This window comes from Poecilia reticulata, chromosome 17 (genome assembly GCF_904066995.2).
Source record: "Poecilia reticulata chromosome 17, P_reticulata-male-v2, whole genome shotgun sequence".
Lineage (NCBI taxonomy): Eukaryota > Metazoa > Chordata > Actinopteri > Cyprinodontiformes > Poeciliidae > Poecilia > Poecilia reticulata.
Genome location: NC_088846.1, coordinates 12,133,987 through 12,147,627, shown reverse-complemented (window position 1 = coordinate 12,147,627; position 13,641 = coordinate 12,133,987). Strand labels below are relative to the sequence as shown.

General features: G+C 41.2%; 1 protein-coding gene across 1 annotated transcript in view; it reads left to right on the top strand.

Annotated features, from left to right (window-relative positions):
• The first annotated feature begins 8,251 nt into the window (after nucleotides 1-8,251).
• Nucleotides 8,252-13,641, top strand: part of epha4b (eph receptor A4b) — a 99,329-nt gene continuing 93,939 nt past the window's right edge. Inside the window, exon 1 of the mRNA XM_081598710.1 lies at nucleotides 8,252-8,794. Coding sequence (XP_081454836.1) covers nucleotides 8,677-8,794 — 118 coding nt within the window. The 5' untranslated portion in view covers nucleotides 8,252-8,676. The remainder of the gene's footprint in view (nucleotides 8,795-13,641) is intronic.

The window sequence follows — 13,641 nt, the reverse complement described above, 5'->3', positions numbered from 1 at the left end:
TAAACGGTGAGAAAAAGGGGAAAAGACAGAGACGAGGAGGGAGTCTCCTTGTCAATCAGATTATGAACCAATCATTTGACAGAGAATTGCTTTGACCTGAAACCGTGCGGATCGCATTCGCTCCCGCGCGCACGCACACATCAACAGATGCACTCACAGTCATTTCCACACAGCTGCATGGAGATAAATGTGTCTCACTCGCATCCAGTCTGGTGTTAAGTGCACGTATTAGGCCGTATCAGCATTCATGTACGGTCTTCGTTTGGGTGTGTGTGAGTCTGGGTGTAAGTAAGTGAATCAGTAATGAGTGAGTGATGGATGGACGATAATGCACATTTGGCCCCCTCTCACAAGCGCCGGGGAGAGCTTCAATATCTGGCCAGGCTCCACACATTACTCTCCAAGAATTGTGTCAGATAAGACAGCTTTCTGACTTCTTCATGGTAAACCGTGAGGAACACGTCTCCCCTCCTTGCTCCTCTGTCTTTCCACATTTACCTTTTCGCTACATTTATCTGCTTCTCTAGCTCTTCTCAAAGTCCCCTTTCTGTTTCTGACTCCAGCTCACCCTAGCTGTCTGCTTCTTAGTAATGGAGCTAATTTGTTTAGCTGGCAAAGAGTGTGTGTCCATTAGCACAGAGGCTGTTGGTGCCAAGGGGAATGGTGACAAATCAAGCCAACGTGAGTATCTGATCTGTGCGCATTATTGTGAATCTTTTTGTATAAAGAGAAAAATAGGCTTTAAGAGGAAAAGCATCTGCTGTTAGAAAGTCATTTATTTCTAAATCTCAATCAGCATACCTGTAGCTTACCTCTGCCTAGAGCTCAGCTTTAACGTCTCAGAGTTAAAGGGATTTTTGCAGGTTGGAACACTCTTGTCTGTTACTCCGCTTTATTGAGTTAAGTTAAAACAGCAGGAAAATTGATGGCTTGGATAATAATATTATGTAGCCCTGTACTTTTGGAGGAGGGTGACTGAAAGGAGCTCAGAAGCTGAAAGACGTCATGCAGTTTTGTGGCGTCTTTCGTGTTAAAATTTCTTTCCAAAAAGCCAATGTCAACGCATTTTAAAACCAGAAACCTTAAAAGCGAGAAACGCGCTTCACTCATTTAGCTTTTTTTTTTCTTTTTTTTCCCAAAAGCAGAGAGAGGATTTTTAAATACATATTTTGACTCAAAAAAACAGTATTTCATGCTACAACTCCTTAAAATGGAAAATCTGCTACTGTATAAGGATTGCTAGATTGTTTTAAGAAAAACTAAAGTTAAACACATCAAGCATTATTTTACTTAAAAAAGGTTGTTTTATTTACCTTTTGGAAAAAAATAAATATTGTTGATGTTATGTATACCGTTACCATTAATGCAACAATCATTATTAACTTTACAAACATCAAAGTCTTTGTCAAACTTTGTTTGTTTTCACTGGTATTTTGATGTTTACAGCATCAGTGATGGCATCATGCTGTAGGAACTAGTGTTCCACAAAACATTCATGTCGTCCTGAAAAACATATTACGTGGAATATTGAAGCAACATCTCACTGTACGTCAAAACTGTGGGACAAACTTCTAGCAAACCATTTCAAACGCTTGATGAAATTTGCCCAAAAAAAACCCCAAAAACATTTGATCCAGTGCATACGGCTAAGAAGGAACATTTATCAAATTATAAGAAAATCTATGTATAGAGAAAAAAGAAAGTTAAAGACTTAAAATAGAAAAAAAGTTGAGTGGAAAAATCTCAATGGGGGGGGAAAGGTAATTCCCTCTATATACAGTTTGTGCAAATATCCTTCTTTTTTTTACAATTGTGTATTTAAAAGTAAGTCTGACCCCAGATTTATCTTCTACTTGATCTAAGCTGCTGCCTCGACACACAGAACTCACAGTGATAGATTTCAAAGCTGGGCATCTCTCTTAACTCTCTCTGCCAACAGACTGACAGGCCTTGGGCATGCTCCAGCTCATCCTGATGACTACATTCTTTTTTTTCTTAATCCACCCCTTTTCCGTCTCCTCTAACACCTTTTAAATGATGTGACACTGGCTGAAGAACGTGAGAAGATAAGAAAAGCACCCCACTTGCTTCTGTGTCGTTACTCTTTTGTTCAAAAAAAGATATTCTTTGTGTGGAACATACAGTACAGGTAGATCCAGCAGCAAGAATGTTGACCTCATTCTACTTAGCACAAACATTTTTTTTTTTTTTTTTTTGCCTCTTCCCAGCTGGTAAATCTACATGTTTTCTAGTTTTCTCATCATTGGATAATAGGTCAAGTCCACAGGGAATGTGATACAAGAAGGCAAGGTTGGCTTTCATTGATTGCTAAATCATTTTTTTCCTCTTTGAGAAGGGAAGACACCGGCTGCTCCTCCACGATAGACTTACGGTAAATATGCTTCCATTGCTGTATATGACAGACAATATCCACTTTGCTCTCCAAGTCAGCATTTTCTGAATCTATACCCGGTGCTGGTGGGTTTGCATTTAAAGTATACAACCCCCCCCCCCAAACGATTTAGCAGGTCAATGAGCAGCACTAAAAGAGAAGACGCTTGGAATGGTGTAAATGTCTTCCTCTCACCCTTTGTCAGTTTGTCTGTCTGCCCTGTTTGTTTGCCTCCCTGTCTACAAAGCTGGCTTCGGTCTCCAGGAGAGGCTCCTTCTCTTTCCAGCGCCCCGTATTTATGTGGGCAGAGCTGGCAGATACCAGCAGACTTTCCTCCCTGAATAGCCTTTCTTTTTTTTTATCTCTTTTTCTCTCCCTCTACCCAACATTCTCTTCCTCTTTTCCTGTATGAAAGACGGTCTCTATTGAGGTTCAGGCATCCTTTTTTTTTTTGAGTGCTGAAAAGCTCTGATGTTAAGAGATTGCCACTGTCAGAATTTTTTAAAGAATTTGGAAGTAAAACAGCCACTCCATCCTGGAGTGTAAATATAGAAATATATCTAGGTTTGGAAAGATTGATTGTGTTGTTGCAGACAGGGGCCACGTCTGCTGCCCCTGGTTGGGGGATGCCGAGCGGGCTCCTGATTCGCGTATGCAATCGAGACGATGAGACAGACGGGGGCAGGCAGGGCTTTGTGCACCCGCCCTTTCCCACACTCCTTTTCACCTTTTGTTGTGAGGAAAGACCAGGGCTCTCTGACATGACGAATTGCTCTGCCTGCTTAACTGAGTCAACAGCAACTGGAAAGTAAGTGGAATTTAAAGATGAATATCAGGATGTCTTACAAAAAATAAAAATAAATCCTTAAACTTATTTTGTCTCTTACAAACACAAACTCCAATGTATTTTGTTGAGATTTTAAGCAATAAGCCAACATAAAGTTGTGAATAATTGTGAAGTGGAAGGAAAGCTTTTTTTGTTTTGTTTTGTTTTACAAATAAATACTGCATATAAAAGTATGAAATGCATTTGCATTAACTCCCTTTACAATGATACCCCTAAATAAAATTCAGCAAAAAGAAGAAACAGACAAGACCACTGACCACCCGCTCAATCAGTAAACAGATCCCACCTCTAATAGACACTAGTGAAGTCCAAAGAACACAGCAAACCTGTCAGACAATTGGCTAATAATACAATTCAATGATGGTGTCGGGCTTGAAAATCCCATGCCCTCTTCAAAACATGGTGGTGGTAGCATCATGCTGAGGGGAGAAACTTTTATAAATGCTAGAAGTGATTAAAAAAAAACTTGAGGCTGGGACAGACTTTCAACTTCCACCAAGACAAGGATCATTAATATGCAATCAAATCTATAGATCAAAGCTTAGTCATGGGTTAGAATGGCCCAGTCAAAGTTAAGACCACATGAGAATTTGTGGCAAGACAAACTGTTTATCGAAGTTGCTACCCAAGCAATCCAACTTGGCTCAAACTGTTCTGCAACTAAGAATGAGCCACACAAATCAGTGTCAGGAAAGACAGGAAGAGACAAACTGCATAAAACAAAATAACCAGACCATTTTCCCTCTGTACAGTAACACACTACACTTAGTGCTGTCTTAACTCATGAAAACGAAGAAAAAAACACTTTGAAGTGAAAAGGTTAATAGCGCATGAATACTTTTTCAAGACCTTCCACTTATTTGAAACTGCAACTTTTTGCATTTTTCTCCGCTACCAGTCTTGGTAGCACCCTGGAGCAGTAAACTAAGGGTCTCCAACAAGTCAAACTCTCAATGTGCAGATTTCACAGTGGGAGAGTCGGTCGCAGGCTCGAAAAACTAACACACACGCTCATATGCACACCCATGCCTCTGCCTAAATGCCAGCACCAAGCTGCTGCCCATAAAGTGTTTGGGCTGTCACAATAGAGACATTACCACATGAGTGAGTGGCTCTGAATGGGGCTCGGGGTGTGTGTGTATACAGAGTGTTGAGGCTGTGGGGGAGCTCATGGCAAGGCAGACGACCCTGTCATCACCTCTGCCCCATGTCAAACTACCGATCGGCATCAATGGTGCATGCATCGGGCGCACACATTTACACAAACTCCTGCCGCACGGCCTGTTGCACCTAAACAAGTTTGTAACCGTCTTGCCCCCCACCAGAGTGAGACTCTCTACATTTACACAGTAGCATGTGATCAACTTACAAAAGATAAACTGTTTAGATGGTTAGTGAACGGTTGACCCAACCAGGCCAAGCAGGGTGAGGGGGGTTAGACTGAGGGGTCAATAGAAAAGAAACTGTGCATTTTCAAGATAATTGAAAGGCTGGGGAAACACTTCAGCAACAGCTGGATATGAATTCCTTCTCCTTAGAGAACGCTGACGGCACAAAATAAGCATACATGCATAAGGAAACACCCACATCTGAAATGTTTATCGGGGAGCCGTCGCTCAACACTGTCAGCACTCTGTCACTGTAGATGGCATGCCTGTGTATGTAGACTAAAACAAGTCATTATGCACCATCCAGGTTCTTCAACAAGCCATGCAGAATGCGTGTGTGAGCGTGTGTGATAGAGGGAGCAATACGGGTTTTAGGGGCCGTGTCACCCGCGTTTCTGGAGGAATGCATGACAGCAGTGTTTTTGTCACTGCACGGATGAGCGCAGCGTCGCGGCAGGAGAGGAAGATGGAGAAAAAGAAGCAGAAAGGAGAAAGGCACGAGTTTAAGGGGAGGGGGGAAAAAAATAGTTTCTTCAACATGTGCTTGGTGAGGAAATTAGGTCATCCTAAGTGAAGCAATTGCTGGGAACAAATCATCATCATAATTGGATCCTTAAAAGTGTGTAAAGGTGGCCATTTAACACGCGCGAAAACACAGTGACCAAAACACACTTCAGCAGCAAGAAACACAAAAGAGCTGCCAAGGGTTAAGACAGGATTTTGGCATAAATCAGAAAATGTTTGACAGGTTTATTGCTCTTTCAGGAGCCTCGTTTGGGACAGAAGCATGATAGAAGAACGTTACTCGTGGCAAATATAATTGTGGTCACGATCTTACCATAAATCATGGCGTGGATGCATCACATTTGCCTGGTGGCAGCGTGAGGGGAAAAGATTCCAATGCATCAGCTGACCTGTGGGATGTCAGTCCACATTCTTTCATCCCACCACCTCGCCACCCACCCCAGGACATTCACAAGCAAGAAACATGCCAAATTCGATATGAAAGTGTACTTTAAATGCATCTTTTTTTTCTTTTTCTTTTTATTTCACCTTACTCATGTAGTCTCATTTTCAGGAGAGACCTGTTTTACATATCCACACTCAAAAAAGTGCATGACAAAACATACAAAGTCATTAAAATCCTACTTATCTTGACCAGCTTGAACTAGAATAAAAAAAGACAAAATGAGTAAAACATTAAGAGTTTCTTTCACTGGCCTTAAGATATGTTTAATATCCTTTGCTTAAATTAATCTGCACGATTCCAGGTAATTTATTTCAAGCATAAGGAGCATTATAAGAAAATACCACTTTTCCAAATTCTGTGCAAACTGAAGGAACAGCTAAAGTAATACAATATTGTGATCAGCAGCTGTCTTATTAATGAACATATTCTGTTCTTTTTGAATATATTATCAATATATGACTTGAAAGATTTGTATTGATTAAAAATGCCAGACACAAATTGCATGTGTGTACCTGTCTGCAATACCTGTAATAAGCACCAATGTGAGATGGAAAACATGTGACCAAGTAGATGCAATGATTAAAAACTATGGCAACAGAGTTTGTATGACAGTGTCATCAGAATGGAGATGTAACAGCTGCATTTTGTCCCAACTTCTTAATATAAATTGCAAAGACTATAGGACTTAATACAGAGCCTGGAGGCACACCTTTTGTGACATCAAGATAACAAGAGGAGCAATCGTGGAGTTTTTAACACAGCGTTCCACCAGGAAAACAGACTGAAAACTAGCAAACAGTTTGGTTTGCTAGTTTAGACATAGACATAACATAACATAGACATAACCTGTTATGTCTATGTCTACACATAGACATAACAGGTTATGATCCGCATTGTCAAATACTTTTGACAACTCTGCAAAAAGCACAGCATGGTATTGGCATCCAAGACTTCTACTAAATCATTTAAAACTTAATTTATAGTATTCCATATGTAATTGTTGTAAATTTGCATCAAAAACAAAACTTGCCATCATGTTTATTTTGCTGCTAAACCTAACATAACTGTGTTACATGGTGTGGTAAGGATTGCACACCTAACCTCCTAACCTCAGTGTTTCCTCCAACATTTTCCAAGACAACTTCCACTCATTATTATTTATTTTTTTCCTACAGCTACATTCACAAAAGCATTGCGCATGCAGACATGCAGGGTGTCCCATACATATAACATGGGTTGAATAAATCTCCATAAAGCATCTGCATTCTCTGATACTGCTGGTATCCAGTGGAACAGCATCAACAGCTGGGTGAAGGCCCGGAGAAGAACGAGGCGAGCCAAGCAGTAATTGCCATGAGCCGTGTCACTTATCAAAATAATTGACAGCGTTTTCAAAAAAAAAAAAAAAAATTGCAGGAAGGGACTGTTTATCCAGGTGATTCCAACCCAGAGGATTGGTAATGAGAGGTCTGGTTTTGTCACGGTTTGTTCTGGCAAGCAATGTTCTGGTTCTGTGGGTGTGATTTTATTTTTGGTGAACTGAACTTTTTTTTTTTTTTTTATAAAACAACAACAAACGCTGTAATTTTGGAAGCTTTTTTGCTAAATTATTCATTTGATAATTTCATGTGATTTGTCAAAAACATTGCCTTTGAAAAGAAATTGTGCCCCTTGAGCTTTTTCACATTCTGTCACATCTTCAATAAACAGCTTTTCTTTATTTGTTTGCTTTTTAAGGGTTATAAACCAACACAGGAGGAAGAAGATGAATGGTTTTCAAAAAAAACTAAAAGGTTTGTTGTATCGATTTGTACTCACAACCCTTAGCTCTGATACTAAACGATAGCTATTGCACCAGCAAAAGAATCGGGTGATTGGATAACTATCAGTCATGCATTTAAGAGTGATAAGACAAAACGCACTGTTGAAGGACAGAACGACATAAGAAGTAATGTTTCTAGTTTTCTGTGAGCCATGCACAGCAAACATGTGGAAATGTGCTCTGGTCAGGTGATGTCAAAGTGTGGCTCTCTGGCAACATGCAAAAACATTATGGTTCTTGGAAAACTATATGCTTCACGTCACACTAAACACGCAGCACCTATTGTAGACACCTATTGTGATGGGAAAATGGATAGTCTAAATTCGGGACAATTTTGGATGAAAATGTGACATTAGATTGGAGCAGAGATTCACCTTCTAGCAAAACAATCCTAAACGTACCAATCGGGGCACGGTTAGTGGATCGAAGCATACTTTTTTTTGTTGCAATGGCCCAGTCAAATCACGTGGCTAAGTACAATATGGAATCTCACCAAGTCTTGAAAACTGGTGTTATACATGCATTCCATTCAGTCTGGCTGAGACTGCAAAGAACGGGCAGATATTTGTGTAGATGTAGAAAACTAAAAGAGATTTTACTAAACAAGACCTGCTGCTGTAACTGCAGCAGATGTTGGTCCCGCAGAAATTGAATTCAGGGGGTTGAATGTGAATAAATCCCACATAGTTTAATTATTTGTAGACAATTTTTTTCAAACCATTATTTTCCATCCTATTCACAACCAGACACCACATCAAGTCGCCTCTCCAGCCTCCCGGTGTTAGTATTGCAGACAAATGTGAGCCAAAAGGGTATGAATATGTTTTCAAGGCTCTGTTTTTTGTGGAAGTATTAACTCCTTGGGAGATATCCTGACTTTATGCCTTTTAAATTTCTCCTTTATAACAGTTCTCATTCCCTTTTTTTTATTGTTTAATATTATCTCTTTTTAACTTGTTCTGCTAAGAAATAGTCTCCCCCTAATTGTTGTTATTTTCCATCAGCTATAAAATAGAACTTTAAAACTCACATGATAATCAAATATCATTTGTTAGAGTGTAAAACTGTCACGTCCCCCACGGGCCTCTCTGGATCGCACCACAGTCAGACTGATTGACAGGACTTTGCTGATTGTGGACCCTCCTTCCCAGCTTCTCCTCCTCTCTCTCCTCTCCTTCTCCCACTCAATCGCAGGGCTGCGCTCAACGACTCGACACCGCCAACAGGGATGCAGCGAGGGCGCAGCGCAGCCTGAAAATGGCACCACCACGCGTCCCGTGGATCTATCCATCCCTTCCCCTGCTGTCCTCCCTTCTCCTCGTTTTCCACGCGTCTCCGCCGAGCACGGCCTTACGGAATTACCCGGAGAATGAAGGTGGGTGTGCGAGGCTTCGGGAAGGAGTTGAGTGGGGATGACTTGGGTGTTCGCGCGCCGTGTCGGCGGCGGATGGGAAGCCCCGTAATCCCGGCGGTCCCTCTTCCCGGGGAAGGACCGGAGCGCTGCGCTGCGCGGCGGCACAGACTCCCGTTAAGTGCTCGTCTCGGTTATAAATCATGCATTGAGAAGAAGCGGGGAGTGTTCGTCACGTTCTCTTTCCCGAGCATGCTGACATTAAATTTGTATTGTATGTACAGTGAGAGACAGCTAGAGGATGACTGGAGACATTTCACTTTCTGACACCGAGAAAGGTTTTTTTTCTTTTTCTTAGCGTTACAAATCTTCCCCCGAGTTAACTTAATCATGATTATTCCAAGCAACATTGACATATCTGCCAAAACATTTCTTAATTATTGATATCCTCATTTTAAAATACAGATAAATGATGATTTTCGTTTTCTTTTTTTTTCTTTTCTTTTTTGCTTCTCTTGCCTCAGTCTGCAAATGAGGAGCAGCAATTACATTAAATTTGTCACACGCTGCTGCTGAGCCTCTCCGGGTTATTGTATTAACATCGATGCTCAGCCTGAAATTAGCCAATACATTTACTCTCTAACTACTCTTGACTGCTTGTTGGAATGAAACATGGGAGCTGGGCTGTCTTCACGGGAAGCTGAACTAAATCCAGAAGTTATTTTCCTCGCACCCCCCCCCCCCAAAAAAAAAAAACGTGACCCAAGTCTGTCAGTGAAGCTGCTTTCTTTTTTTTTTCTTCTTTTTTTCTGGGTGACTTGATGGAAACTGGAAGAGACAGTCTGACTGAAGATGATACAGCTGTGAGTTGTCACTCTGTGAATCTTTTCATTTGATATTCTCTGAAATCTCCAGTTACTCTTGATCTGATTGCTCAACAAAGCGCTCCATCCCTGTGATACTTTCTTTTCTCAACCACACAGAAAACATAAACTCCAGGCTCACTCACAGATAGATGTCACAGTCAAGTGACTCACGTCGCACAGCGGAAGGTGTAATGGGACCTCCTGTCTCTGCCTGAGTTAACTGTATAAGATGTTTGTACATACGTTGTGCTGAACATATGTCACAGCCCGGAGCTCCGCACACAGAACAAAGACTCAGGAGGATGTGAAGGTACGGAGGAGGAGGAGGAGATGGACAAGGAGGAGGAGGAGGATGACACAACACGTGAAGGAGACTCTAAAACACTGCTGAAATATTAATTGAGACGAGCATGTATGATGAAACCAACTGGAAGCCAAAGGAAACTCCTGTTGATTTAGATAACAGCATTAAGCCATGTGTTTTGGTCTGTGTAGGCGTGGGCTTATTAAAGGTGACAGGGTTTGAAAATTCAATTTCAGAATTGCCCATGTTTTCTGTCCAAAGGTTTAGTTATAGTTTTCTTAGGTTTAATGGAGTGCAGGGTAATGGCAAAACAAGGTGGTGGCAGCATCATGGCATGGAGGAGGCTTTTCCTTTAGCAAAACTACTAGTGATACAAAGAAGTTCATTCTTCTGGCCAGATATATTAACGATATACGGAGCATAAATGCATATAACATCTTTACAAAAACTGCATACAAGCATTATGGTATCATGCCTTGTGATTGAGATCATTTGCACACCCTGATATTTCAGTGATGACTGGAATTCAATACATTGTGCAGGTCTAGTTGCCAAGTTATGAGCATCATGTTTGTTAGGCAGTGGACAGCTGGCTGGCTACTGGAGCAGGTAGCCCAACTAATTAACAAGCTAATATAGATTCATAGCGTTTGGTGTTATTCTGTGGAGACCAGAATGACCAAAAGGTATCAAGTATTCTGCACATCAAGCACTTAAGAACTAGAGGAGTGGATTTTTATGTAAGGGGCAGTATTATGTATTTTCCATCCACGTAGTGCCATTGTGTAGCACAGTCAAGTAACTGTATTACTTTAGGTTGTTAGAAAGATGCAGCGTATGTCAAATACAACTTAGAAATTTGATGCGTTAAAAGTGACCTCCGCCTCTTTAAGAAAGTTATGCTTTTTCCGACATTCTGCCTTCAGCACGTCTTCACAACAGTGATTCTCATTATGCCATTTGCACCCGTTACTAGGAGCGTCGGACTGAGAAGTAGTTCTATGCTGGGTTCAGCAGATGCGCAGTTCCACCTGGTGTTTGCTAATTGCTGCTGCTGCCACTTGTCTGGAGGAGCACAGTGGGGGAGACATGAGGGAGGGGTGATCTGTGAGGCAGAGGCTCCAAGGAGGAGCTGCGTGGAAATAGGCGGAGCTTTGGGTGAGCAAACGTTTAGGCACTCGTGAGTGGTTGCCAAGGGAGATTCAATGGTTTCTCAAACACCCCTGAATGAATCAAAGGAACATGTCAGGTATGCTTTTGATGAGAGAATAATATAATATGATATGAAGCTAAAAAAAAAAAAAAAAAAGTTGATTTCACACAATACCACACTTTGAATTACTTTTTTTTTTAAAGGCTATGTATCAGTATCAAAATACCGTTAAATAAATATTATAGATAACCTTGATATGACTAATAGTAAATACAGTACATCAGTCTAAGACTGCACTTCTGCTTTTCTGTTTTAAATGAAAGCAGTTAGTTAGAGTCATATATTTTCTGTTAAAAGCTTTATGTTGATGCAATTTGACATTAGTGTTTTTACCCAGGAGCATCATACAGTGTGAAACCCAGCTCCTGATTTGGTCTGTGTGCGGTTCATGTTTCAGAATGACACATTTTGAGGTCGCTGGCAGGTTAAAGTTGCTTCACATTTTTGAAACATTTATCAAATGATGCAAGCAAGCTGGAGTATATATATAAATATATCAGTGTTTATCTGTTTGTGGTGTATTTGGTCAGTTCATGAGCTAAATTGCACCTTAAATCCCACAGCTCGTCTTGTGTTTGCAGAAGTGCTAGTGAAGCGAGCATTCATTTGGTCCTGCGGGAGAATAATTCAATAAAGCCCATTTTGGCTTCACCGTCTGGCCTCCCAGTTATTGCTGTGGCCACACCTTTATACCTTGTACCTCTCTCTCTCTCTCTCTGTGTGTGTATGTTTCACACTCATTCCTCTCGCTGTTTGTTGTATTCCAGCGAATCCTCCTTTTGAGTTTCTCTACTGGCAAAATGAGGTTATAAGAAGTGAGTAAGAAAAACGTACTCCCTTTGACTGAGTTGATAGCAGGAGCTCTATCAGAAAACTGTAGGGGTTTTAAAAGCTTCCTTTAGTGCCAGACATTGATCTGGTCCAAAACTGTTGACATTTACAAGGATGTTTAAAACTGAAGGTGGATTTGCTGCGACAGAATTGTTCCCGTGTAGGTACCACGGCACGCGGGAAGGGATCATTTCAGACGCTGAGAGAGGGAGTGATTTATGGAAGGTCTTAGTTATGAATGTTAAAAAGAAGAGGACATGATGACCCTGTGGCGCACCAGCAGAGGGAGCCCTAAACACCCTCCATCCGGACCCTGAGGGCTTACTGATGTAATTGGAGAGAGGACGCTCACAGGTCTTCCTTTTTTTCTAGGAGTGTCCTCATCTCTGGGTCCTCTTTACCTCAGCCTATAGCGCATTATTCTCTGGCAGTTTTGTTGCTTTTGTGCAGAATCATGTTCTTTTTTTTGCTTCATTTAACTGCTAAGCCCCAGACTCTAAGAAGGAGTTTGATTTCCTCTCGTGCAACTGAGCAGTGATGACTGTACACTAATTAAAAGCAAATGAATAATTTAATTGCTTATTTTGGATGTGCAAACATGAAACTGAATTAAAGAAAAGGAGGGTAGAGAAAAACAGCACAACACTTGAAAAAAAAATGTTAGTCGCAATTTGGCAAAATACAGCTTTTCATTGAACTGGCCTCAGGGTGTGCAGGGAAATTGCTTTACTGCCTCTCAGGGTCAACGTGAGGGTGAGCAGTTTTAGTGCAACGGCAAGCATGCTTTATGTTAAGCCTCCCCTCGATTTTAGTCACACACACACACACGTACACACGCCCGCTGCGATTCACACAAGTTCCTGACTTGGGTATAATGTTGGGTCAAAGGTCTCATCTGCTTTAATTGCTTCAATCTATAATGGTTGCTTGTAGTTATCGGCAGAGCCATACCTCAGTGCGCGTGTGTGCGTCCGTGTGAGTGAGGCCGAGAGATGGCTCTGCTCCCATGTAACAGCCGTGACCTTGGACCAAACAGGATATAGATCTCCCCTCTCATCAGAGAGCAGCAGACTGGAGCAGAAAGCATGAGCATCCTCTCTTTTTTTTTATAACTTCTGCTCCAATTTCTCTCTAATCCCTTTTTTTATATAACTGCTCTTCTCTGTTTTCTGTTTTCAGCCCTCCCTTGTGCCCTCCATTTCTTACCTTGTAGTTGCTTTTATTCTCTTTGGTTGCCTTGCTACATTTATTGTGACTTCAGATGAGTAGTTGGGCAGAGCCGCCACATGGTACAGCTTCTGTAATGAGACTGATTGGTGTACTTAGAGATACACCAATCAATATTGTAGCCAATTTCTTTTTTTGTACCTGTGTGTTCGAGATAATGTAGATAAACGTATCTTAACTCTTACAATTTTTCTGTACCATTAGTAAGGAAAATAGCTATTGGTTATCTTTATAGAGTCTAGAAGTTGCAAGATAACATCACCACTTGTTTGTATAATTGGTCATCACTATTTCACACTAAGGTGTAGAAGAGTGCACAGTCCTGTTGTTGCCAACACTGTTGGCTTCAATCAGCAACATCTTGGGATAAATTCCAGCCTGAAACATTTCTGCATGAAGTTTGCATGTTCTTCCCTTGCATACATATTCT